Raw genomic sequence first — 24105 nt, 5'->3', positions numbered from 1 at the left:
TGCGCCACTCATCCACGTGCGAGTGTGTGAACAGTGCTGTGAATATACTTATGTCTGCTTAGGAAGTGATGTCATAATGGCATCCAGAGAATAGACCCTGTAATTCGGGATCCCAACTAACGGGCATTTAACAGTGGGAGGTTATCCGGCACCTCCACTCTGCACCTATGAGTGATCACTGGAGTGGGGTCTTTTGCAACGGTGAGAGTGGACGCTTGGGAGCCTCTGGAGGGTAGGCAACATTGCCAGGCCAACTTTCTTCCAAGCCCCATGGCGGCTGCACTCTCTGCAGTAGCGATAGTTCTGCCAGTGTATAAAAATACAGACACTTGGGGGAAAAAAAGCATAACTATCCCCAAAAGCAACACGCACAAGCAGAGTCCCAACACACCAAAGTACACACACTAACATAATATCCAAAATAAACAAGTATTAAAGTCCAAAAACCTTCAATCCTGAAAGCAGTTAAAAAACATCCACACACACGTTCAGCAGAAAGGACTAAGCCGGCTCGTATAAACAGCGCAATCAATCCATAATTATCAAATCACAGGCAATTGCAATGTCATTTAAATGGAGTGCAAACAGATGACTCAATAGACATTGGCTGCATACAGAACGGGGCCTACGTAATAATTCAAAACATGCAAAACTGTAATAAACCCTGAAACCGTATGGGAAGGTGCAAAGTCTACTCCGCTAGGAATAACACACTGACCTGAGCAGATCAGTCTGACAGGGACATAGTAAAGTAGCAAATCCATGGATAAAATCAAAACATACTTCTCCGAGTTGTTAGTGGAAGGGGAGATTAAAGAGAACGATGCCAGAGCCACTTACAGAGTCATTCTGGGCAGCTGGAATCCCCCCCTCCCCCGCCCCCCTCTTATGGAGCACATGACCAGGAAATGCCTACTATGGTAATACAATAAACAGACACCTCCAATATAAATAGAGGGTCACTTACAATATAAATAGAGGGTCATTTACACTGAACGGTTTAGTGTTAATTTGTGCGGGATTATTGCTCCCTCCAGACTGTGGATAACGAGGGTCTTGCCCTGGTGGCTCTGTGTTACAGTGGCCCATTTTCCATTATGTACAGCTGTCAAGACATCACCATAGACTAAAGTCAGCCATAAACTGAGCAATAATCATTCCAATACGGCCAATACTCAACAGTCCGAGCAATAATCGTTCAATGTGTGTAGATGACCCATAATCATTCAACGCCAAACACGGTTTGATTTGATTTTCAGAAATGTCCCATCACCGAGATCAGTGGTTAGGGACCCCAGGACACAGGTCCCTTTTCCAGGGACACCCGGCAGATGTGCGGTGTATCACCAACTGTCACATTTTAAAAATCCACTGTTGACCTGAAAAACATGAACTGTTAGGGGACTGATTTTGGGAAAAACTCATCCAGACCATCGTTCTGCCGATTTCATGCAATGTAATTAAAATTATGCCCATACATTGCCCTTTGCCTGGAAAGACAAAAAGCATTTGTAGAAATCATTGTTCAATGTATAAGGCACAGGGGCTTGACCATCATCGGAGGCCTAAAGTATACAACTTAGATTCTGATCACCAGTGCAATTCAGGCATTGCCACAGTGTTGGGGCCAATGCTCCGAAAAGTATCTGTCCCCACGTTCTGTTGCAGCGCTACTCACCTTTCCTGTCGCTGGCTCCTGCACTAGTGTGACCTAAGAGGCATCATGCACAGAGCTCCTGGTAACACAGTGAGGAGGCAGCAGAGGTATACGCCCAGAACAGAGTGGGGCTCTTAGAACAAGCGCTATCTTAAGATGACATTTGTTCTTGCAGCCAAAATCTGAAAACTTTAGGTTTCCTGAGTTTGCTTACTAGGATGTGATTCCATCGGACCCCTATTATTTATCACATGTGTAATAGGCCATTTACTGATGGTGGCCCCATATAAACAGCTGGAAAAGCCCTAAACATCAGGATAAGCTTACCATGCATATATGCATGGCAGCCAAATCTCTAATAGCTAAGCACTGGAAAGATACCAATGCACCCTCCCTGAATGCTTTGATAAATAAGATTAACTACATAGCCGAGATGGAATATATCACTAGTCTCCGGAACAATTCTGTAGCCAAGTTCCACACAATATGGTCCCCGTGGTATCTCTCTCGTGTTCTACCACTACCCGGACTCCGCTGAGAGGGCTCTTCCTCTTCTTCTTCTTCTTCCTTGACTCCTTCCTATTATATACATATATATATTTATATATTTTATCTTTCTTTCCTTCTTTTTTTTTTTTTTTTTCTTTTTCTTTCTTTACCTGTTTCCCTATCACTTCACTCTGCTGCAATTACTTAGCGATTCTTTCGACCCATTTAAATAGATAAATGTTCATATGTATGTAGGTACGTACATGTATACAAAGCTCTGAATATGTTTATGCATTTGCATACATGTCTTTCTCTTCCCCTTTCCTCAACCCCCCCCCCTTTTTTTTTTTTTCCCCACCCTCCCATCTCAATCTCCTTTAACCAACTTTCATGGTTTTGTATTAATACTGTATTGACCATAAAACACAAAATTAATGGCCACGTTGAATAGTATCTAACATTATACCCATACTGAGTGTCTTTTTATATTCTCTCTAATCTCTTAAACGTATATAATGTACTCTAACTTACTATGCAAATTGCTAATGTTAAGTTGTTATGCCTGGCCATTCTCAATAAAAATCTATTGAAGATAAACAGCTGGAAAAGCAGACAGACCTTGGAGCTAGAGAGAGACCACAGCACACCAGCACTGTATTAATGTTATTAGTCTTATATATGACTGGGAGAGCTGCAGCTACATTCATTTACACCTCAGAGCTTGTTACAGATGACAGGTCAGACAGGGAGAGTGGAATTACCCCAAATACCATAGATGATAAAACTAAATGGCAGAGGCCCTGAGTTTGCATTGTGGCTAGTCTGGGCGTCACCCATTCTCCCTCATTATGGGTGTAAAATCTCAAATGGGTTTTTGTTAAAAAAAAAAAACATTATTTACGTACAGGCACAAGTACACACCATAATGATCATTATTACTTTAGTGTATATTGCCGTATCTGTAGTATTATCAAATACTGGGGCCGTATGACATATATAGAAGTCTGCCACCTTGTGGCCAACACCAAAGAATTTAAGAGTTTCGTAAAGAAAAACACAAAGTTCTAGTATCAGGTTGGGTAAGATTACTGGGTAAATTTACTAAAGATTGACTTTAATTCAAACTAAATCAATATTGTGTTTCAGGCCGGGGCTAGATTACTAACATGGTTTTATTTTTATAGCCATTTACAAATGTGTGATTTTGGAACACATTATCGATTAAGATCAAATTAAATTGATTAAAATTAATCTTTACAAATTTCAGCCGAAATCTGGCAGTAGATTTACAAAGTAGCAGTCTCCAATCACTGGCAGCTTAAGATAGCGATAAATATAAAAAAGCTAAACAAGCCAGATTTAGCATTTATTTTTATTGTCATTTTAAATCCATTGGCCGATAATCACTGGCTTTGACAAATCACTACTTAGTAAATCTACCTCCAGGTGTAACAGGTGGATGAAAGCACACCCTATCCGTGTAACGCACCAGAAGCAGCAGACATGCGTTTCACCTAACAAGGAATAGCAGACCTGGTAACTGTGAAACGCGTAGCTGCTACTGTTGCAGTAAGACTTTTAAACTATTTACTTGCAATTATATACAGTGTATATATATCAGGTCACTGATGGGGGAGTAGCTGGACACTTCACAACATTAAGCTCCTCCCCCTCATGCCACAATGCTGTGAATTGTGGGTTTACCGAGAGAAAGCAGTGCTGAAATAATATGTTTCCCATACAGTTGGGTCATATTAGCCCCTCCCCTTCCCCACAGTCCCACGAATCATGGCATAAGGCGGTGCAGTAGTAACAGAAATAAAAAAAATTGTCCCATCAATGTGCTCAGGAACCCCCCCCCCCCCCTCTGTGTGCACCAATGCCATCTAAAGAATATATACATTTGAAACAGTATCCTCTTCATGTTGATGAATAGAGTACCGCAAACACATTTATTAATAAAACGGTTTATGAATCTTGGAGTAAAGACCAAACAATTTTACTTGTGTGTATAAAATAGAATAAGTCACCTGCTGCCATCCAGCCAATAGCACCTATAGATCATGACATATAGACCACGACCTGTAAGCATTGTCTCAGACACCTTCATATTGTTGATGAATTGGTGCAAATATTTGCCTGTGTTCCTCTGTACAGAGATATAGAGTATAAGGAGCTGCAGCTGTCCCTGGAGCAGATGACTGTTTCCAAGGCCCCATTTCCATGCCGGACCTCAATGAGCAGCTCGCAGGAGGCGCGCAAGCCTGCCAAACTCAAGGCTGCCAAAGTCAGAACCAAGCAACAACGATCAAACCCCTATGCAGAGGCAAGTATATCACATCTCCATACACACTCCCTCCCACCTTCTCCAGTTGACCAATGACCAGCCCCATCTAGTTACTAACTCGCACTCCTGAACTTAAGGGGTACATTTACTAAGATGGGAGTTCTATTGAAGATTCAATAGTGCTGCCTCTGATTAAAAACCCTCCCATGATGAGGCTGCTGTTGCTACTGTCCTCCATGGGCCTGAGAAGCATGTAATGAGCTCCACCAATCAGAGCTCAGCACAAACCTCTCAGTCTCTGCCCTCTTGTGCAAAGTGTCATGGGACTTAGTCAACTCCAAGTAATGCGCTGCACACTTGTGCAGTCGGTGTGCGTCAGCTCCCGATGCTCAGCACCAGTAATCATTGTCACATTGGCAGATAGGTGAAGCTGCAGCACTACCCCACTCCCATGCACAAAACCTTTAGCTAAAAAAAAAAATGTTTATTTTTTTTTTAAATACATGCCAACTACAGGGGGCCCCTAGCAAGTGTGGGGTCCAGGGGTAAAGACCCCCTTCCCACCCCCCTTAATCCAGCCCTGTACCTCACTCTATTGTACCCGCCATCTTTTTCACTCCTGCTTCCTGCCCTGGTTTACTACTTTTGTTATCCATATTTCCCTCTTTCCATTTACACTGTAAGCTCGAATGAGCAGGGCCCTCCTCCCTACTGTTCTTATTACCCACTTAACCAGCCACACTCTTCCTGGAGCTCTCTGCCCTCAGACTTCACTCCTGCCTTACTTGGGCATCTCTATCTGCGGTACTTATGTAGTATCTGGGCGCCCGATTTTAAAATTGGGTCGGAAAAATCTCATCGAATCGCATCAGATATCGCATGCGATATCGCATGAGATCCAATGCGATTTTCCATAGGATTCAATGTTAACATAGTCCTGTTCATTTCCCCACTATCCAAGTGGGCATAGAGTTGATTTTATAAAGCGTGGCGAGCCCGAAGCGTGGCGAGGCCCGCGAAGGGCCGCGGATTACTTAAAATGTTTTCCGCGTCCCCTCGCGGGGCTCGCTATGCTCGCCACGCTTCGGGCTCGGTGGCTCGCTGCGCTCGCCACGCTATATAAAATCAACTCTATGCCCACTTGGATAGTGGAGAAATGAACAGGACCTTGTTAACATTGAATCCTATGCAAAATCGCATCGAATCCCATCGCATCGCATGCGATTCGATGCGATTTTGCCGAAAACCGCGTTGAATCACATCTGATTGTATGCCTTAAGGTAAGGCATACAATCACAAAATCGGGCGCCCAGATACTACATAAGTACCCTATCTGCACCTCTACCCACTAGTTGTGCCCATGCTAATGGGCACAGTTTTACTCTTTATATTCCCTTTGCGTCCTTAGCTTTGTTGAGAGTTTGTCGTGTTGTTTGTTGCTTTGTGTTGTGTACTATCTTGCACTGTTGTACTATCCTGTTGTTTGCACTCTGTATGGTGTTGCAGACCACTTGTGGTAGCCTAAATAAAGTTTTATAATAATACATTGTTCTAAGACAGTGGTTCCCAACCTTTTTTCTCTCCCGTACCCCTTGATTAGGCTTTTCATTGATGAGTACCCCCTCCTCTCAATTTAAAATATAGACAGTACTTATGCGTGGAGTGGAAGTGAGCGGTATGCGTATCCTTATGCATGTCCTTATATTAAGGAGTAGCGGACAGGAATTGTGCCCTTCCGTGTCTGGCCGCTGGCTGTGTATTGTCTCCAGGGTTCCCACTTACACCTGTAGGATTAATGCCGCTGCGTCCTCCACCCGTGTCAGCACAGGGCAGATGATCGCTGATGTCTGAGGGCAGCATGGGAAGCTCCAAAAGCACAATGAGACGCTGAAGACAGAACCATAAGTGACACAACATAGTTCTTCTCCATAGCAATGGGTCTTCGTCTGTCATCAAAATACTTTTTTTCATATTCCGCCATTACAATATTATTTTCAAGTACCCCCAACTTGTCTGCAGAGTACCCCCAGGGGTACTAGTACCCCAGGTTGGGAACCACTGTTCTAAGACATAAATGAAATGTTTAAAATATCTCGACCACTATAAAAACCACCAGAGCCGTAGCAAGTGCTTTGCAGCTTCCTGTATAGGCCACACCCACTGTACACATGATGTCATGCTGAGTGGGCAGGGCCATCAGCCATCAGGAAGAACAGCATGGTGGGTCTGAAAACCCTCCCTGAATTTATATTTGTAAAAAGGCAACAAAGATACAGCTCTGTCTGGCTGATAGCAAGGCTTTGATGAATTACCCCAATAACATTAGAAAGATAAAAGTAATATATTTAGGTTAAATTGCAAGTAAGCATTTGCAAATAAATTCAAGATGTCTTTAATGTTGTTAACTGTGTTGGACACACAGCGGCACGTGATTGGTACAGTTTTATATTCTAACATTTTTGGAATACTTTCACCTTTTTAACTGTCAAACTTTATATAGGTTCTAACTTGTTTGCGCTGTGCTCAGATGTGGATTATATTAATGGGGTGGCTAATATGAAATGTTCTACAGCATCCTGGACACCGGCGGCTGACCGCACCTTCCACCATAAATTAAGGACAACTTGACAAGAAAAGACTCCAGTTTAGAAGCAGATGAGGAGGGTTATTGTAGACAGAAGAATTGCTTCTTGTAAGACTACTATTACTGCGCCAGGAAACACATTTTATTGCTGTACTCTTGACCAATGGTTTCCAGTAAGGTGGTGGAAAGTTGAGGACAATTTAAAGGGATTTTTCAATTTAAAATAAATGTACTTTATAGGCTTATAAATACCCACCTTCTATACTGTATGAAAGTAAGTCATTTTTATTTATATGGCGCACTTTCTAGAGGATAGCGCTGGAAGAACACTTTAGAAAAATGGGCCTCATTCGCGCCTGATCGCTCATCTGCCAAGTTGCAGATGACTGTGAGTAGATATCACAACACTGCAACAGAGACGTTACAGAACCTCCCTTGAAAATGCCTGCATTTTTCCTTCCACTCCCAGAAAATGTCCTGTTACCGCCCCCAAAAGGCGGTTTCCTGTCAGTCAAATTGCAGGGGGATTACGGTCCAAAATGCATATTTTTGCAGGAGCAAGTGTTTTTGTATCATCCATGGCACTAACATGTCAGATACAACACTGGCTAATTATGCTAATTATTGTGGGCTTGGTGGCCCCCAATAATTATTTTTTCTTAATTTCAAATCTTTAAACCGCTACTTCAGCCTACAGTGCTACTTTGACAGTAAAGAGGGATCAGAAGAGATCCCTCTCCACAACAGATTCCTTCCCAGTGACACACTGACCTAATTTACTCAAATTAAGTAGAAAATTTTAATTTCTAACCTGTTTTATGCAAATTAAGGGATGACGAATAGCCCCCTAAAACACATATAACACAGAATCACCTATATGTTTGTCTATGTGACACGTGCAGTCCAAAAATTGGCAAGATCTGTCCATGAAGTGTTACTCTGCATCTCCCCAATTGTCTTGCTTTTCTGGAGTTTCTTTCATCCATGTCTTTATTCGGGGCTTAAAGTGGTTCTGGAGAGGTGGTGGAACTCCTTTCCGCAAACACCCCCCCCCCCCCCCCCCCTCCCCGTATATTAGGCAGAGACTAGACTAGTGCCAGGGAATTTGTGCCCTACCTCCCTTAAAGAGATAATGGCCCCACAAGGAAGGGGTGTGGTCACACAATAGTAACTCCTATTAAAATGACAACACACAGTAGCACAATCATATACACATTACACCGCATGTAGTGCACTTGATTCATATTAAGTCACACAGTATTGCCCCTTATAGATATAATGTTCACAGCTGTGCTGCTTATACACATCTGTTTCTGTCAATCCAGCAGCTCTCTGTCCATGTCCCTCAGCAGCTCCATTCCCTGTGTCCCTCCAGCAGCTCACTGTCCATGTCCCTCAGCAGCTCCATTCCCTTTGTCCCTCCAGCAGCTTCCCCACCTCTGAGTCCCTCCAGCCCCCTTTCACCTACCTTCAGCAAGCACAGAGCCTGCTCCCACCTTCTTCACTTCAACAGCGGTGGCGGCATGACATCACATATGCCGTGCTAGAAGAAGCTGCCGCTGGGACAGGCTTTTCTGTTGGAATTACTGTTCAGGGCTGTGATAGAGGTGGAACTCAGTTCCCCCTACCATTAGAAGTGGTGGAACTCACTTCCAACCCGGTTCCCCTCACTTTAACCCCTGTCTTTATTTCATCATACAGACGTGTTTAGTTTCTATTCTGGACATAATTGTATTTGGAACAAGACAAAGCTTTGTTATATATTGCGACAAAGAAAATGGTCAAAGCTACTTATCTTTTATGACGGGAAAGTTTCAATGCACAAAAATATGTACTAACGCATTTCACATTTTGTGACACCAAACAACAATGTTACTGTAAACTTGGACTGTTTTATAGTAATTTGCAAGATGGTATAACCTGGGAAGTAGGCTAAATATAACATTAATGACTGCAGGAGCCGCACAGATTAGGATGTTTCTGGCGAAATGCGTCAGCTATAGACTGTATTTCAGGAGAGAATCTGAGAAATGTGACTGAGGGAAGAGAATAGCGCTGAATTCTTTGCAGTCCGGACTTTGAAGTTATGTCTTTATATTCTATGATGTGATTGTACAAATGTACAAAACATGTATTATGATGTTATATATCTGATGACTAGAAATGTGATTCTACGGTTGGGGAGCGGCCTTTGTGCTAATAATATGGCTTTATGTTTGCAGTCATACAGTTCCTACCACGGTGACAAGTTGGATTGCGCACAGTCTGGCAGTTGGAAAGGCAGCCCAACCGTCAGTGCCACAGCCAACCAGGAACCCAACAGCCACACGGAAAACAGCGAACTGTTATATGCCCCCACCTACAGCTTGCCCTTCCCTTACCACTACGGACACTTTCCAATGGATTCCCACGTAATAGGCAGCAAGAAACAAGGCGTGCCTTCTAAATATGGACAGGCTCAAGGGTCGCCCTGCGAGGTAGCAAGATTTTTCTTCGGCACTATACAGACGGGCGGCGAGTGCCACTGGCATTACTCCAACTCCATTGTGCCAAATTCACCGCCTAAAACTGTTCATGATCAAGCAACAAGTCAGACACGGCATAACCTCTCCCAGAATTATGATGGTAAGTAGATTATTTCATACCCACTTAAAAAAGGTTAAAGCATAACCTAACATGCTAGTTCTCTTTTATGTGTCATTATCAGAACGGTCAGTGTGGATAGGCTGTATGTACTGGCTGTGGGTAGGTGTACGGTCAGTGTGGATAGGCTGTATGTACTGGCTGTGGGTAGGTGTACAGTCAGTGTGGATAGGCTGTATGTACTGGCTGTGGGTAGGTGTACGGTCAGTGTGGATAGGCTGTATGTACTGGCTGTGGGTGGTGCATGATCAGTGTAGATAGGCTGTATGTACTGGCTGTGGGTGGTCTATGATCAGTGTGGATAGGCTGTATGTACTGGCTGTGGATAGGTGTACAGTCAGTGTGGATAGGATGTATGTACTGGCTGTGGGTATGTGTACGGTCAGTGTGGATAGGCTGTATGTACTGGCTGTGGGTAGGTGTACGGTCAGTGTGGATAGGCTGTATGTACTGGCTGTGGGTAGGTGTACAGTCAGTGTGGATAGGCTGTATGTACTGGCTGTGGGTATGTGTACGGTCAGTGTGGATAGGCTGTATGTACTGGCTGTGGGTAGGTGTACGGTCAGTGTGGATAGGCTGTATGTACTGGCTGTGGGTAGGTGTACAGTCAGTGTGAATAGGCTGTATGTACTGGCTGTGGGTAGGTGTACAGTCAGTGTGAATAGGCTGTATGTACTGGCTGTGGGTATGTGTATGGTCGGTGTGGATAGGCTGTATGTACTGGCTGTGGGTATGTGTACGGTCAGTGTGGATAGGCTGTATGTACTGGCTGTGGGTAGGCGTACAGTCAGTGTGAATAGGCTGTATGTACTGGCTGTGGGTATGTGTACGGTCAGTGTGGATAGGCTGTATGTACTGGCTGTGGGTATGTGTACGGTCAGTGTGGATAGACTGTATGTACTGGCTGTGGGTATGTGTACGGTCAGTGTGGATAGACTGTATGTACTGGCTGTGGGTATGTGTACGGTCAGTGTGGATAGTCTGTATGTACTGGCTGTGGGTATGTGTACGGTCAGTGTGGATAGGCTGTATGTACTGGCTGTGGGTATGTACATAGTCAGTGTGAATAGGCTGTATGTACTGGCTGTGGGTATGTGTACGGTCAGTGTGGATAGTCTGTATGTACTGGCTGTGGGTATGTGCACGGTCAGTGTAGGTAGGCTGTATGTACTGGCTGTGGGTAGGTGTGTGGTCAGTGTGGATAGGCTCTAAGTACTGGCTGTGGGTATGTGTACGGTCAGTGTGGATAGGCTGTATGTACTGGCTGTGGGTATGTGTACGGTCAGTGTGGATAGACTGTATGTACAGGCTGTGGGTATGTGTACGGTCAGTGTGGATAGTCTGTATGTACTGGCTGTGGGTATGTGTACGGTCAGTGTGGATAGGCTGTATGTACTGGCTGTGGGTATGTGTATGGTCAGTGTGGATAGGCTGTATGTACTGGCTGTGGGTAGGTGTACGGTCTGTGTGGATAGGCTGTATGTACTGGCTGTGGGTAGGTGTACGGTCGGTGTGGATAGGATGTATGTACTGGCTGTGGGTAGGTGTACGGTCGGTGTGGATAGGATGTATGTACTGGCTGTGGGTAGGTGTACGGTCAGTGTGGATAGGCTGTATGTACTGGCTGTGGGTAGGTGTACGGTCGGTGTGGATAGGCTGTATGTACTGGCTGTGGGTAGGTGTACGGTCAGTGTGGATAGGCTGTATGTACTGGCTGTGGGTAGGTGTACGGTCAGTGTGGATAGGCTGTATGTACTGGCTGTGGGTAGGTGTATGGTCGGTGTGGATAGGATGTATGTACTGGCTGTAGGTAGGTGTACGATCGGTGTGGATAGGATGTATGTACTGGCTGTGGGTAGGTGTACGGTCGGTGTGGATAGGCTGTATGTACTGGCTGTGGGTATCTTTACGGTCAGTGTGGATAGGCTGTATGTACTGGCTGTGGGTAGGTGTACGGTCAGTGTGGATAGGCTGTATGTACTGGCTGTGGGTAGGTGTATGGTCAGTGTTATAGGCTGTATGTACTGGCTGTGGGTAGGTGTATGGTCAGTGTGGATAGGCTGTATGTACTGGCTGTGGGTATGTGTACGGTCAGTGTGGATAGGCTGTATGTACTGGCTGTGGGTATGTGTATGGTCAGTGTGGATAGGCTGTATGTACTGGCTGTGGGTAGGTGTACGGTCAGTGTGGATAGGCTGTATGTAGTGGCTGTGGGTATGTGTACGTTCAGTGTGGATAGGCTGTATGTACTGGCTGTGGGTATGTGTACGGTCAGTGTGGATAGGCTGTATGTACTGGCTGTGGGTAGGTGTATGGTCGGTGTGGATAGGCTGTATGTACTGGCTGTGGGTAGGTGTACGGTCAGTGTGGATAGGCTGTATGTAGTGGCTGTGGGTAGGTGTATGGTCAGTGTGGATAGGCTGTATGTACTGGCTGTGGGTAGGTGTACGGTCGGTGTGGATAGGCTGTATGTACTGGCTGTGGGTAGGTTTATGGTCGGTGTGGATAGGCTGTATGTACTGGCTGTGGGTATGTGTATGGACGGTGTGGATAGGCTGTATGTACTGGCTGTGGGTAGGTGTACGGTCGGTGTGGATAGGCTGTATGTACTGGCTGTGGGTATGTGTATGGTCAGTGTGGATAGGCTGTATGTACTGGCTGTGGGTAGGTGTACGGTCGGTGTGGATAGGATGTATGTACTGGCTGCTATGTAAACAATCAACCCTCCAATGCCCCCAGTGGTTACAAGATCATTAGGAAACGTCACCATCATACTTACCAAAATGATATGTTTCCTTTCGAAGGGGATACGGTCATTAGTTCGACAAACATAGGGTGGACACCATACGGTCGACATGCTGAAAATGTCTAAATGGGTCTAGGTCGACAGGTCATTTGGTAGACGTGGGGTTTTTCACTATATTTTGAGCCGACATGTGCCGACAGTCGGTATTTCATGCCCTATCATCAACTAGGGCATGGTAGGACAACAAAATAGTGTGCCGAGCGTAGCGCAGCGAGCCATGTGAGGGGACACGGTGCACATTATCCTGTGTCCAAGCCGACTGTGTCGACATTCAGGTAAAAAAACAAAACTGTGAAATACCCCATGTCCACTTTCTGACTGTCAACCTTGCCCATGTTGACCTAATGCTGGTGTCGACCAAATGACCTGGCGACCTTGACCTATGTCGACCTTTCAGCCTGTCGACCTAATGATCCATACCTTCTCCAAGAGAGAACTGTAGATGAGAAGCTCATAGACCATGGGTCTTCAAACTGTGGCCCTCCAGATGTTGTGGAACTACATGTCCCAGCATGCTCTGACAGTTTTGGCCTGCTCTTATAGGAAAGAATGTGGCAATGCATGCTGGGACATGTAGTTTCACAACATCTGGAGGGCCGCAGTTTGAAGACCCATGTCATAGACAATCCTGGGGGACATTTTAATCGTTACAATTTTGACCGTGTCGGCATTTTGACCATGTCGGCATATTAAATGTTGGCATTTTGAACAGGTTGGTATTTTGACTGTCTACCAATGTTTGTGAGCAGCGCGTTTACGGCCGAAGGTTAATATTTGATTAATGCAAATTTTTAACCGCTCAGCGGAGATCAAGGAGAATGTGTGATATCCATCGGAACCATAACAGTATGACTTATCTAAACACGCCACGCTGATGTGATGTGTCAGTGTAAACACGCGCCATGCGCTGCTTATGTTGTGGTTCCTGCAGCCTGAAATCCACATTACATGGAAATTACAGCAAACAGGCAATTTGCTTTGATTCATGCATGTTAAATGTTCTTCTCCTTGACAGGGGTTTGGAGAGCGAACAAATAGAGTTTAAACGGCTGTAATCCTGCAATCCACCTTTAGTATCTGCCTTAGGTTATACTGTATAGTGAATAGGTCCCTGCTGACTCTGCGGGGTTCCACCATCAGCAGGTAATGATAGACGCAGCGGGAGTTTCTGTTGCGGAACCAGGAAGTTACCGGTTTGGAGGACAATGGGCCAGATGTATTAAGCCTTAATAAGAGATAAATGCAAGGGTGATAAAGAGAGATAAACGTCCAGCCAATCAGCTCCTTACTGACTTTTTTCAAACACAGCCTGTAACATGGCAGTTAGCAGGTGATTGGCTGTACGTTTATCTCACCCTTGCATTTATCTCTTGTTAAAGCTTAATACATCTGCCTTAATGCTTTTATCTCATATAAAAAACAGAAATTCTTTTTTTAAATTTTTTTATTTTTAAATGGCCTTTTATTTTACCTATCATTTGCTGGTGTTAAGATAAGCACATTTTCATAAATGGAGAAACCCGGAGAGGAGACTTTCAGCAGCAGTTCTGGGGCGGGGCCTGAGCGTGGCGTCATTAAGCCCCACCCCCAAGATGCAAAATAGCCAAATTCACAGATCTCTGTGAAGGGGGCGGAGCTAAAATGCCACGATTGTGACATTTTAGCTCCACCCCCTCCTCTGAGACTCACGGATTGCGGCATCTAAATGCCGACGTCGGGGGAAGACTGCCGCGATCGAGGGGGCGCAGTGGGGGTCCCCCTGAATCCGGGAGGGTTGCCCACCTTTCCCCGGGGCTGGCAGGGGGATCTGATTTTCGGTAGACTCCCGGCCAAAATGTCCAAGCTCTGATATCTTAATATCTACATACACCACCAAATCGGCATTCATTTTGGAACTGGATTGTGAAACTTTTACAAGATGACTGTTTTATATTATTTCAACTTGGTTTAATGACCTCTTAAGAAAATATTTCTATATATATAATTAACTCTGATCTATTTTATTTAGAAATCTCAGTTAACATATTTTATCTTTTGTTTGTCCAAAAACACCCAGCAGCCAAGAGGTACGGTGGCGGAGACAACTCATCCGATGGATTTACGGGATGTCCCACATCATCGCTAAGACCCAACGCCCGGTATAAAGATGAACTGTACTGTTCTACAATGAAAAGCAGCAAACAAGAGAACAGAGAAGGCCTAACATTTCACCCGGTAAAAGAAGAAAATAAGATGGACTTTAGCAGGTACCAGCAGGAGAAGACGATGGTCAGTGAAAAGCACTTTACAGACTCCTTAAACAATTCTTTCCTGCCAAGATCTGAATGTCTCCATGCTAAGACTGTAGGACAACTAAGCCATCTTCTGCCGAGGCCAATGGTGTACGAGCAGACGCGTAGGATATGTATGAAGGAGCCTCGATATGGGCACGTTGGTTTGCACCAATCGGGATATCATGAACTGGAAAACAGCGACAGAACGACACCAAAATTCCCTCACCATAATACTGAACATGAGCACTTCAAACCACGTAGCCAAGTCCCGTACGTACCGCTAAATTACCATAATGTGTTATCCAAGCACGGGTCTTGTCATACCCCATCGTGCACAGAGCGGGAACATGGGACGGAAAGCTATGGCTATTCCCCAGAGGAGCCAAACTCGTTTCTTTACAGGAACCAAAGTCCGTCGTCTGTATCTTCCCCTGAAACCCATGGTGATACTGCACTTCCTCATTATATCGGGACCTCTGTAATTATAACGAATGGAAGGTGACAGCGGTCGTCATGGACTTCTGTTCACCGATTGCGTAACAAAACCAACAATACTGGAATTATTTAGCTTGGGGCATGAGGGGGCCACGTCATTGATCAATCATGGCCAAAGACCATGAAAGGACGGGCATGTTTTCTTGGCAAGCCGTGTGTAATAGAACCTTAAAAGTTCACGAAGACACCACCGACCATACAGCGGCAATGTTATAGAGTAATGTCTGGGGTAGACCGAGCCATTTGAGAAGTCATAAGCCAGATCATAGTTTCCGCTTTCCATTGCATAAGTCAAGACGTACTGTGTCCAATTTAATTATATGAAGGAAATCCTATTAAATATTTTATACAGTCTCCCCTCAAACAACCTCATCCTCTGTTCTAGAAAGAGAATTTGAGTAGACCACATGACAGATACATAATGTATGAGGGTGTCGTTGCAAGGTTCCATTTGCAAATCTGCCCTCATACTCTTGTTCAGTAATTCTGCACCCAGAACAATCACAGTCCCCCCATTTAGATGAATAAGCTCATTGGGCAATAATCTGAATTAAGATGCCACAGAGAGAGTCTGGGAGCTGAGCATTCCCTGGGCACGTGGTGTAGGAGAATCTGAGGATGCGAGGCCTTAAATGCCTCACTCACCAGACAGTGGGGAATTTGTCTGTTTGATCTATTATGAGGGATTTATTTTGGGCAGAAAATAAAAAGCAAGTACCAAAGACATTATTCTGGGGACAGATCTCCTCCGTAGATGTAAACGCCATCTGGTCCCAGAACATTTAGCATCTGAACAAGGTAGACATGACCTAAACCAGTAAGAATACGTATTTGTACTAGGAAGGGCTGACTGTGCTGTTATTGTGCCAAATGTCCATGAAAAAAAATAGTCTTTCCATGTACTAATAAACCAAAGTCAAAGTACGTTGTCGATTTTTACGCTTAATAGGTGTCTAAGGTGTGCTCAGGAGTATGGTGGCAGCAGGCACACGGGACAGGTGTATATAACACAGGTATGGTGTTAGCAGGCACATGGGGCAGGTGTATGTAACACAGGTATGGTGGCAGCAGGTACATGGGGCAGGTGTATATAACACAGGTATGGTGGCAGCAGGTACATGGGGCAGGTGTATATAACACAAGTATGGTGGCAGCAGGCACACGGGGCAGATGTATATAACACAGGTATGGTGGTAGCAGGCACACTGGGCAGGTGTATATAACACAGGTATGGTGGCAGCAGACACACGGGGCAGGTGTATATAACACAGGTATGGTAGTAGCAGGCACACGGGGCAGGTGTATATAACACAGGTATGGTGGTAGCAGGTACATGGGGCAGGTGTATATAACACAGGTATGGTGGTAGCAGGTACACGAGGCAGGTGTATATAACACAGGAAAGGGGGCAGCAGGCACAGGGGGCAGGTGTATATAACACATGTATGGTGGCAGCAGGCACACGGACAGGTGTTTGTAACAAAGGTATGGGGACAGCAGGCATACGGGGGCAGGTGTATGTAACAAAGGTATGGTGGTAGCAGGCACACGGAGGCAGGTGTATGTAACACAGGTATGGTGGTATCAGGCACACGGGGAGGTGTATGTAACACAGGTACAGTATGGTGGTAGCAGGCACACTGGGCAGGTGTATATAACACAGGTATGGTGTTAGCAGGCACACGGGGCAGGTGTATATAACACAGGTATGGTGGTAGCAGGCTCACGGGCCAGGTGTATGTAACACAGGTATGGTGGTAGCAGGCTCATGTCGCAGGTGTATATAATACAGGTATGGTGGCAGCATGCTCACGGGCCAGGTGTATGTAACACAGGTATGGTGGTAGCAGGCTCATGTCGCAGGTGTATATAATACAGGTATGGTGGCAGCATGCTCACAGGCCTGGTGTATATAACACAGGTATGGTGGTAGCAGGCACACGTGGCAGGTGTATATAACACAGGTATGGTGGCAGCAGGCACACGAGCAGGTGTATATAACACAGGTATGGTGGCAGCAGGTATACAGGGCAGGTGTATATAACACAGGTATGGTGGCAGCAGGTACACAGGGCAGGTGTATATAACACAGGTATGGTGGCAGCAGGTACACAGGGCAGGTGTATGTAACACAGGTATGGTGGTACCAGGCACACGGGGCAGGTGTATGTAACACAGGTACAGTATGGTGGTAGCAGGCACACGGGGCAGGTGTATGTAACACAGTTCCAGTATGGTGGTAGCAGGCACACAGGGCAGGTGTATATAACACAGGTATGGTGGTAGCAGGCACACGGGGCAGGTGTATATAACACAGGTATGGTGGCAGCAGGTACACGGGGCAGGTGTATATAACACAGGTATGGTGGTAGCAGGTACACTGGGCAGGTGTATGTAACACAGGTATGGTGGCAGCAGGTACATGGGGCAGGTGTATATAACACAGGTATGGTGGTAGCAGGTACACACGGGGCAGGTGTATGTAACACAGGTATGGTGGCAGCAGGTACATGGGGCAGGTGTATGTAACACAGGTATGGTGGCAGCAGGTACACACGGGGCAGGTGTATATAACACAGGTATGGTGGTAGCAGGCACACGGGGCATATGTATGTAACACAGGTATGGTGGTAGCAGGCACACGGGGCATATGTATGTAACACAGGTATGGTGGCAGCAGGTACATGGGGCAGGTGTACAGATGGGGCAAGCCTTATGCTTGCTGGCGAATCGCCAGCAGCATGCCGCTGGCGATCCGCCAGCAACACGGCGCGCCATCTGACTGAGACGCGCGTGCGTCCCCCACGCACGTGCGTCTCAGTATCCGGGCGGCCGGCGGGCGAGGCGGACGCAATACTGTCCGACTCCCGCTCGAGGGGGGCTGGGGGGACCCGAGGCGGCTGTGGGGGGGGTGCGGGCGCCCGGTGTGGGCACCGGGCGCCCGTCGGAAGGGGACGGCAGCACCGTCGGAAGGGGACGCGCGCGCACCTCGTGCGCGCGCGTCCCCTTCCGACACACAGATGGCGCCGGAGCAGGGAATGGCGAATGGCATCGCCATCCCCTGGAAAGATGAGCCCGGCCCCATCTGTATATAACACAGGTATGGTGGCAGCAGGTACATGGGGTAGGTGTATATAACACAGGTATGGTGGCAGCAGGCACACGGGGCAGGTGTATATAACACAGGTATGGTGGTAGCAGGTACACACGGGGCAGGTGTATGTAACACAGGTATGGTGGTAGCAGGCACATGGAGCAGGTGTATGTAACACAGGTATGGTGGTAGCAGGCACACGGGGCATATGTATGTAATACAGGTATGGTGGTAGCAGGCACATGGGGCAGGTGTATATAACACAGGTATGGTGGCAGCAGGTACACAGGGCAGGTGTATGTAACACAGGTATGGTGGTACCAGGCACACGGGGCAGGTGTATGTAACACAGGTACAGTATGGTGGTAGCAGGCACACGGGGCAGGTGTATGTAACACAGGTACAGTATGGTGGTACCAGGCACACGGGGCAGGTGTATGTAACACAGGTATGGTGGTAGCAGGCACACAGGGCAGGTGTATATAACACAGGTATGGTGGTAGCAGGCACACGGGGCAGGTGTATATAACACAGGTATGGTGGCAGCAGGTACACGGGGCAGGTGTATATAACACAGGTATGGTGGTAGCAGGTACAATGGGCAGGTGTATGTAACACAGGTATGGTGGTAGCAGGTACATGGGGCAGGTGTATGTAACACAGGTATGGTGGCCGCAGGTACACGGGGCAGGTGTATATAACACACGTATATGGTGGCAGCAGGTACATGGGGCAGGTGTATGTAACACAGGTATGGTGGCAGCAGGTACACACGGGGCAGGTGTATATAACACAGGTATGGTGGTAGCAGGCACACGGGGCATATGTATGTAACACAGGTATGGTGGTAGCAGGCACACGGGGCATATGTATGTAACACAGGTATGGTGGCAGCAGGTACATGGGGCAGGTGTACAGATGGGGCAAGCCTTATGCTTGCTGGCGAATCGCCAGCAGCATGCCGCTGGCGATCCGCCAGCAACACGGCGCGCCATCTGACTGAGACGCGCGTGCGTCCCCCACGCACGTGCGTCTCAGTATCCGGGCGGCCGGCGGGCGAGGCGGACGCAATACTGTCCGCCTCCCGCTCGAGGGGGGCTGGGGGGACCCGAGGCGGCTGTGGGGGGGGTGCGGGCGCCCGGTGTGGGCACCGGGCGCCCGTCGGAAGGGGACGGCAGCACCGTCGGAAGGGGACGCGCGCGCACCTCGTGCGCGCGCGTCCCCTTCCGACACACAGATGGCGCCGGAGCAGGGAATGGCGAATGGCATCGCCATCCCCTGGAAAGATGAGCCCGGCCCCATCTGTATATAACACAGGTATGGTGGCAGCAGGTACATGGGGCAGGTGTATATAACACAGGTATGGTGGCAGCAGGCACACGGGGCAGGTGTATATAACACAGGTATGGTGGTAGCAGGTACACACGGGGCAGGTGTATGTAACACAGGTATGGTGGTAGCAGGCACACGGGGCATATGTATGTAACACAGGTATGGTGGTAGCAGGCACATGGAGCAGGTGTATGTAACACAGGTATGGTGGTAGCAGGCACACGGGGCATATGTATGTAATACAGGTATGGTGGTAGCAGGCACATGGGGCAGGTGTATATAACACAGGTATGGTGGTACCAGGCACACGGGGCAGGTGTATGTAACACAGGTACAGTATGGTGGTAGCAGGCACACGGGGCAGGTGTATGTAACACAGGTACAGTATGGTGGTACCAGGCACACGGGGCAGGTGTATGTAACACAGGTACAGTATGGTGGTAGCAGGCACACGGGGCAGGTGTATGTAACACAGGTACAGTATGGTGGTAGCAGGCACACAGGGCAGGTGTATGTAACACAGGTACAGTATGGTGGTAGCAGGTACATGGGGCAGGTGTATGTAACACAGGTACAGTATGGTGGTAGCAGGCACACGGGGCAGGTGTATGTAACACAGGTATGGTGGTAGCAGGCACACGGGGCAGGTGTATGTAACACAGGTATGGTGGTAGCAGGCACATGGGGCAGGTGTATGTAACACAGGTATGGTGGCAGCAGACACACGGGGCAGGAGTATATAACACAGGTATGGTGGCAGCAGGTACATGGGGCAGGTGTATGTAACACAGGTATGGTGGTAGCAGGTACACACGGGCCAGGTGTATATAACACAGGTATGGTGGCAGCAGGTACATGGGGAAGGTGTATATAACACAGGTACAGTATGGTGGTAGCAGGTACATGGGGCAGGTGTATATAACACAGGTATGGTGGTAGCAGGTACACACGGGGCAGGTGTATATAACACAGGTATGGTGGCAGCAGGTACACAGGGCAGGTGTATGTAACACAGGTACAGTATGGTGGTAGCAGGCACACGGGGCAGGTGTATATAACACAGGTACAGTATGGTGGTAGCAGGTACATGGGGCAGGTGTATATAACACAGGTATGGTGGTAGCAGGTACACACGGGGCAGGTGTATATAACACAGGTATGGTGGCAGCAGGCACACGGGGCAGCAGTATATAACACAGGTATGGTGGCAGCAGGTACATGGGGCAGGTGTATGTAACACAGGTATGGTGGTAGCAGGTACATGGGGAAGGTGTATATAACACAGGTACAGTATGGTGGTAGCAGGCACACGGGGCAGGTGTATGTAACACAGGTATGGTGGCTGCAGGTACATGGGGAAGGTGTATGTAACACAGGTACAGTATGGGGGTAGCAGGTACATGGGGCAGGTGTATATAACACAGGTACAGTATGGTGGTAGCAGGCACATGGGGCAGGTGTATGTAACACAGGTATGGTGGCCGCAGGTACATGGGGCAGGTGTATATAACACAGGTACAGTATGGTGGCAGCAGGCACACGGGGCAGGTGTATATAACACAGGTATGGTGGTAGAAGGCACACGGGGCAGGTGTATATAACACAGGTATGGTGGTAGCAGGCACACGGGGCAGGTGTACATAACACAGGTATGGTGGTAGAAGGCACACGGGGCAGGTGTATATAACACAGGTACAGTATGGTGGCAGCAGGCACACGGGGCAGGTGTTTGTAACACAGGTATGGGGGTAGCAGGCACACGGGGCAGGTGTATATAACACAGGTATGGTGGTAGCAGGCACACGGGGCAGGTGTACATAACACAGGTATGGTGGTAGCAGGTACATGGGGCAGGTGTATATAACACAGGTATGGTGGTAGCAGGCACACGGGGCAGGTGTATATAGCACAGGTATGGTGGTAGCAGGTACACGGGGCAGGTGTATATAACACAGGTATGGTGGTAGCAGGTACATGGGGCAGGTGTATATAACACAGGTATGGTGGTAGAGGGCACACGGGGCAGGTGTATGTAACACAGGTATGGTGGTAGAAGGCACACGGGGCAGGTGTATATAACACAGGTATGGTGATAGCAGGCACACGGGGCAGGTGTACATAACACAGGTATGGTGGTAGAGGGCACACGGGGCAGGTGTATGTAACACAGGTATGGTGGCCGCAGGTACACGGGGCAGGTGTATATAACACAGGTACAGTATGGTGGCAGCAGGCACACGGGTCAGGTGTATATAACACAGGTACAGTATGGTGGTAGCAGGTACACGGGGCAGGTGTATATAACACAGGTATGGTGGTAGCAGGCACACAGGGCAGGTGTATATAACACAGGTACAGTATGGGGGTAGCAGGTACATGGGGCAGGTGTATATAACACAGGTATGGTGGTAGCAGGCACACGGGGCAGGTGTATGTAACACAGGTACAGTATGGGGGTAGCAGGTACATGGGGCAGGTGTATGTAACACAGGTATGGTGGTAGCAGGCACACGGGGCAGGGGTATGTAACACAGGTATGGTGGCAGCAGGCACACGGGGCAGGTGTATATAACACAGGTATGGTGGCAGCAGGTACACGGGGCAGGTGTATGTAACACAGGTATGGTGGCAGCAGGTGCACGGGGCAGGTGTATGTAACACAGGTATGGTGGTAGCAGGCACACGGGGCAGGTGTATATAACACAGGTATGGTGGTAGCAGGTACATGGGGCAGGTGTATATAACACAGGTACAGTATGGTGGTAGCAGGCACACGGGGCAGGTGTACATAACACAGGTATGGTGGTAGAGGGCACACGGGGCAGGTGTATGTAACACAGGTATGGTGGTAGCAGGTACACAGGGCAGGTGTATGTAACACAGGTATGGTGGTAGCAGGCACACGGGGCAGGTGTATGTAACACAGGTACAGTATGGGGGAAGCAGGTACATGGGGCAGGTGTATATAACACAGGTATGGTGGTAGCAGGCACACGGGGCAGGTGTATGTAACACAGGTACAGTATGGGGGTAGCAGGTACATGGGGCAGGTGTATATAACACAGGTATGGTGGTAGCAGGTACACGGGGCAGGTGTATGTAACACAGGTATGGTGGCAGCAGGTACACATGGGGCAGGTGTATATAACACAGGTATGGTGGTAGCAGGTACACGGGGCAGGTGTATGTAACACAGGTATGGTGGTAGCAGGCACACGGGGCAGGTGTATGTAACACAGGTATGGTGGTAGCAGGCACACGGGGCAGGTGTATATAACACAGGTATGGTGGCAGCAGGTACATGGGGCAGGTGTATATAACACAGGTATGGTGGCAGCAGGCACACGGGGCAGGTGTATATAACACAGGTATGGTGGTAGCAGGTACACGGGGCAGGTGTATATAACACAGGTACAGTATGGTGGTAGCAGGTACATGGGGCAGGTGTATATAACACAGGTATGGTGGCAGCAGGTACATGGGGCAGGTGTATATAACACAGGTATGGTGGCAGCAGGTACATGGGGCAGGTGTATATAACACATGTATGGTGGCAGCAGGTACACATGGGGCAGGTGTATGTAACACAGGTATGGTGGTAGCAGGCACACGGGGCAGGTGTATATAACACAGGTATGGTGGCAGCAGGTACACGGGGCAGGTGTATGTAACACAGGTATGGTGGCAGCAGGTGCACGGGGCAGGTGTATGTAACACAGGTATGGTGGTAGCAGGCACACGGGCAGGGTTATATAACACAGGTATGGTGGTAGCAGGCACACGGGGCAGGTGTATGTAACACAGGTATGATGGTAGCAGGCACATGGGGCAGGTGTATATAACACAGGTATGGTGGCAGCAGGCACACGGGGCAGGTGTATATAACACAGGTATGGTGGTAGCAGGCACACGGGGCAGGTGTATATAACACAGGTATGGGGGTAGCAGGCACACGGGGCAGGTGTATATAACACAGGTATGGTGGTAGCAGGCACACGGGGCAGGTGTATGTAACACAGGTACAGTATGGTGGTAGCAGGCACACGGGGCAGGTGTATATAACACAGGTACAGTATGGTGGTAGCAGGTACATGGGGCAGGTGTATATAACACAGGTACAGTATGGTGGTAGCAGGCACACGGGGCAGGTGTACATAACACAGGTATGGTGGTAGAGGGCACACGGGGCAGGTGTATGTAACACAGGTATGGTGGCCGCAGGTACACGGGGCAGGTGTATATAACACAGGTATGGTGGCAGCAGGTACACGGGGCAGGTGTATGTAACACAGGTATGGTGGTAGCAGGCACACGGGGCAGGTGTATGTAACACAGGTACAGTATGGGGGTAGCAGGTACATGGGGCAGGTGTATATAACACAGGTATGGTGGTAGCAGGTACACGGGGCAGGGGTATGTAACACAGGTATGGTGGTAGCAGGTAC

The 24105-nt window shown here is 47.9% G+C and overlaps 1 protein-coding gene across 3 annotated transcripts in view; it reads left to right on the top strand.

Annotated features, from left to right (window-relative positions):
* The window catches only part of SIM2 (SIM bHLH transcription factor 2), an 84561-nt gene extending 68403 nt beyond the window's left edge, over window positions 1-16158 (top strand). For 2 of the 3 annotated variants that reach the window (XM_083171732.1, XM_083171734.1), the window contains exons 9-11: window positions 4304-4472; window positions 9240-9642; window positions 14523-16158. In XM_083171732.1, the coding sequence (XP_083027858.1) occupies window positions 4304-4472; window positions 9240-9642; window positions 14523-15241 (1291 nt within the window). In that variant the 3' untranslated portion in view covers window positions 15242-16158. The remainder of the gene's footprint in view (window positions 1-4303; window positions 4473-9239; window positions 9643-14522) is intronic. The other variant, XM_083171733.1, reaches the window with a different exon arrangement.
* The last annotated feature ends 7947 nt before the right edge of the window (window positions 16159-24105 follow it).

This window comes from Crinia signifera, chromosome 2 (genome assembly GCF_055691185.1).
Source record: "Crinia signifera chromosome 2, ASM5569118v1, whole genome shotgun sequence".
Lineage (NCBI taxonomy): Eukaryota > Metazoa > Chordata > Amphibia > Anura > Myobatrachidae > Crinia > Crinia signifera.
This window is presented reverse-complemented; position numbering and strand designations above follow the sequence as displayed.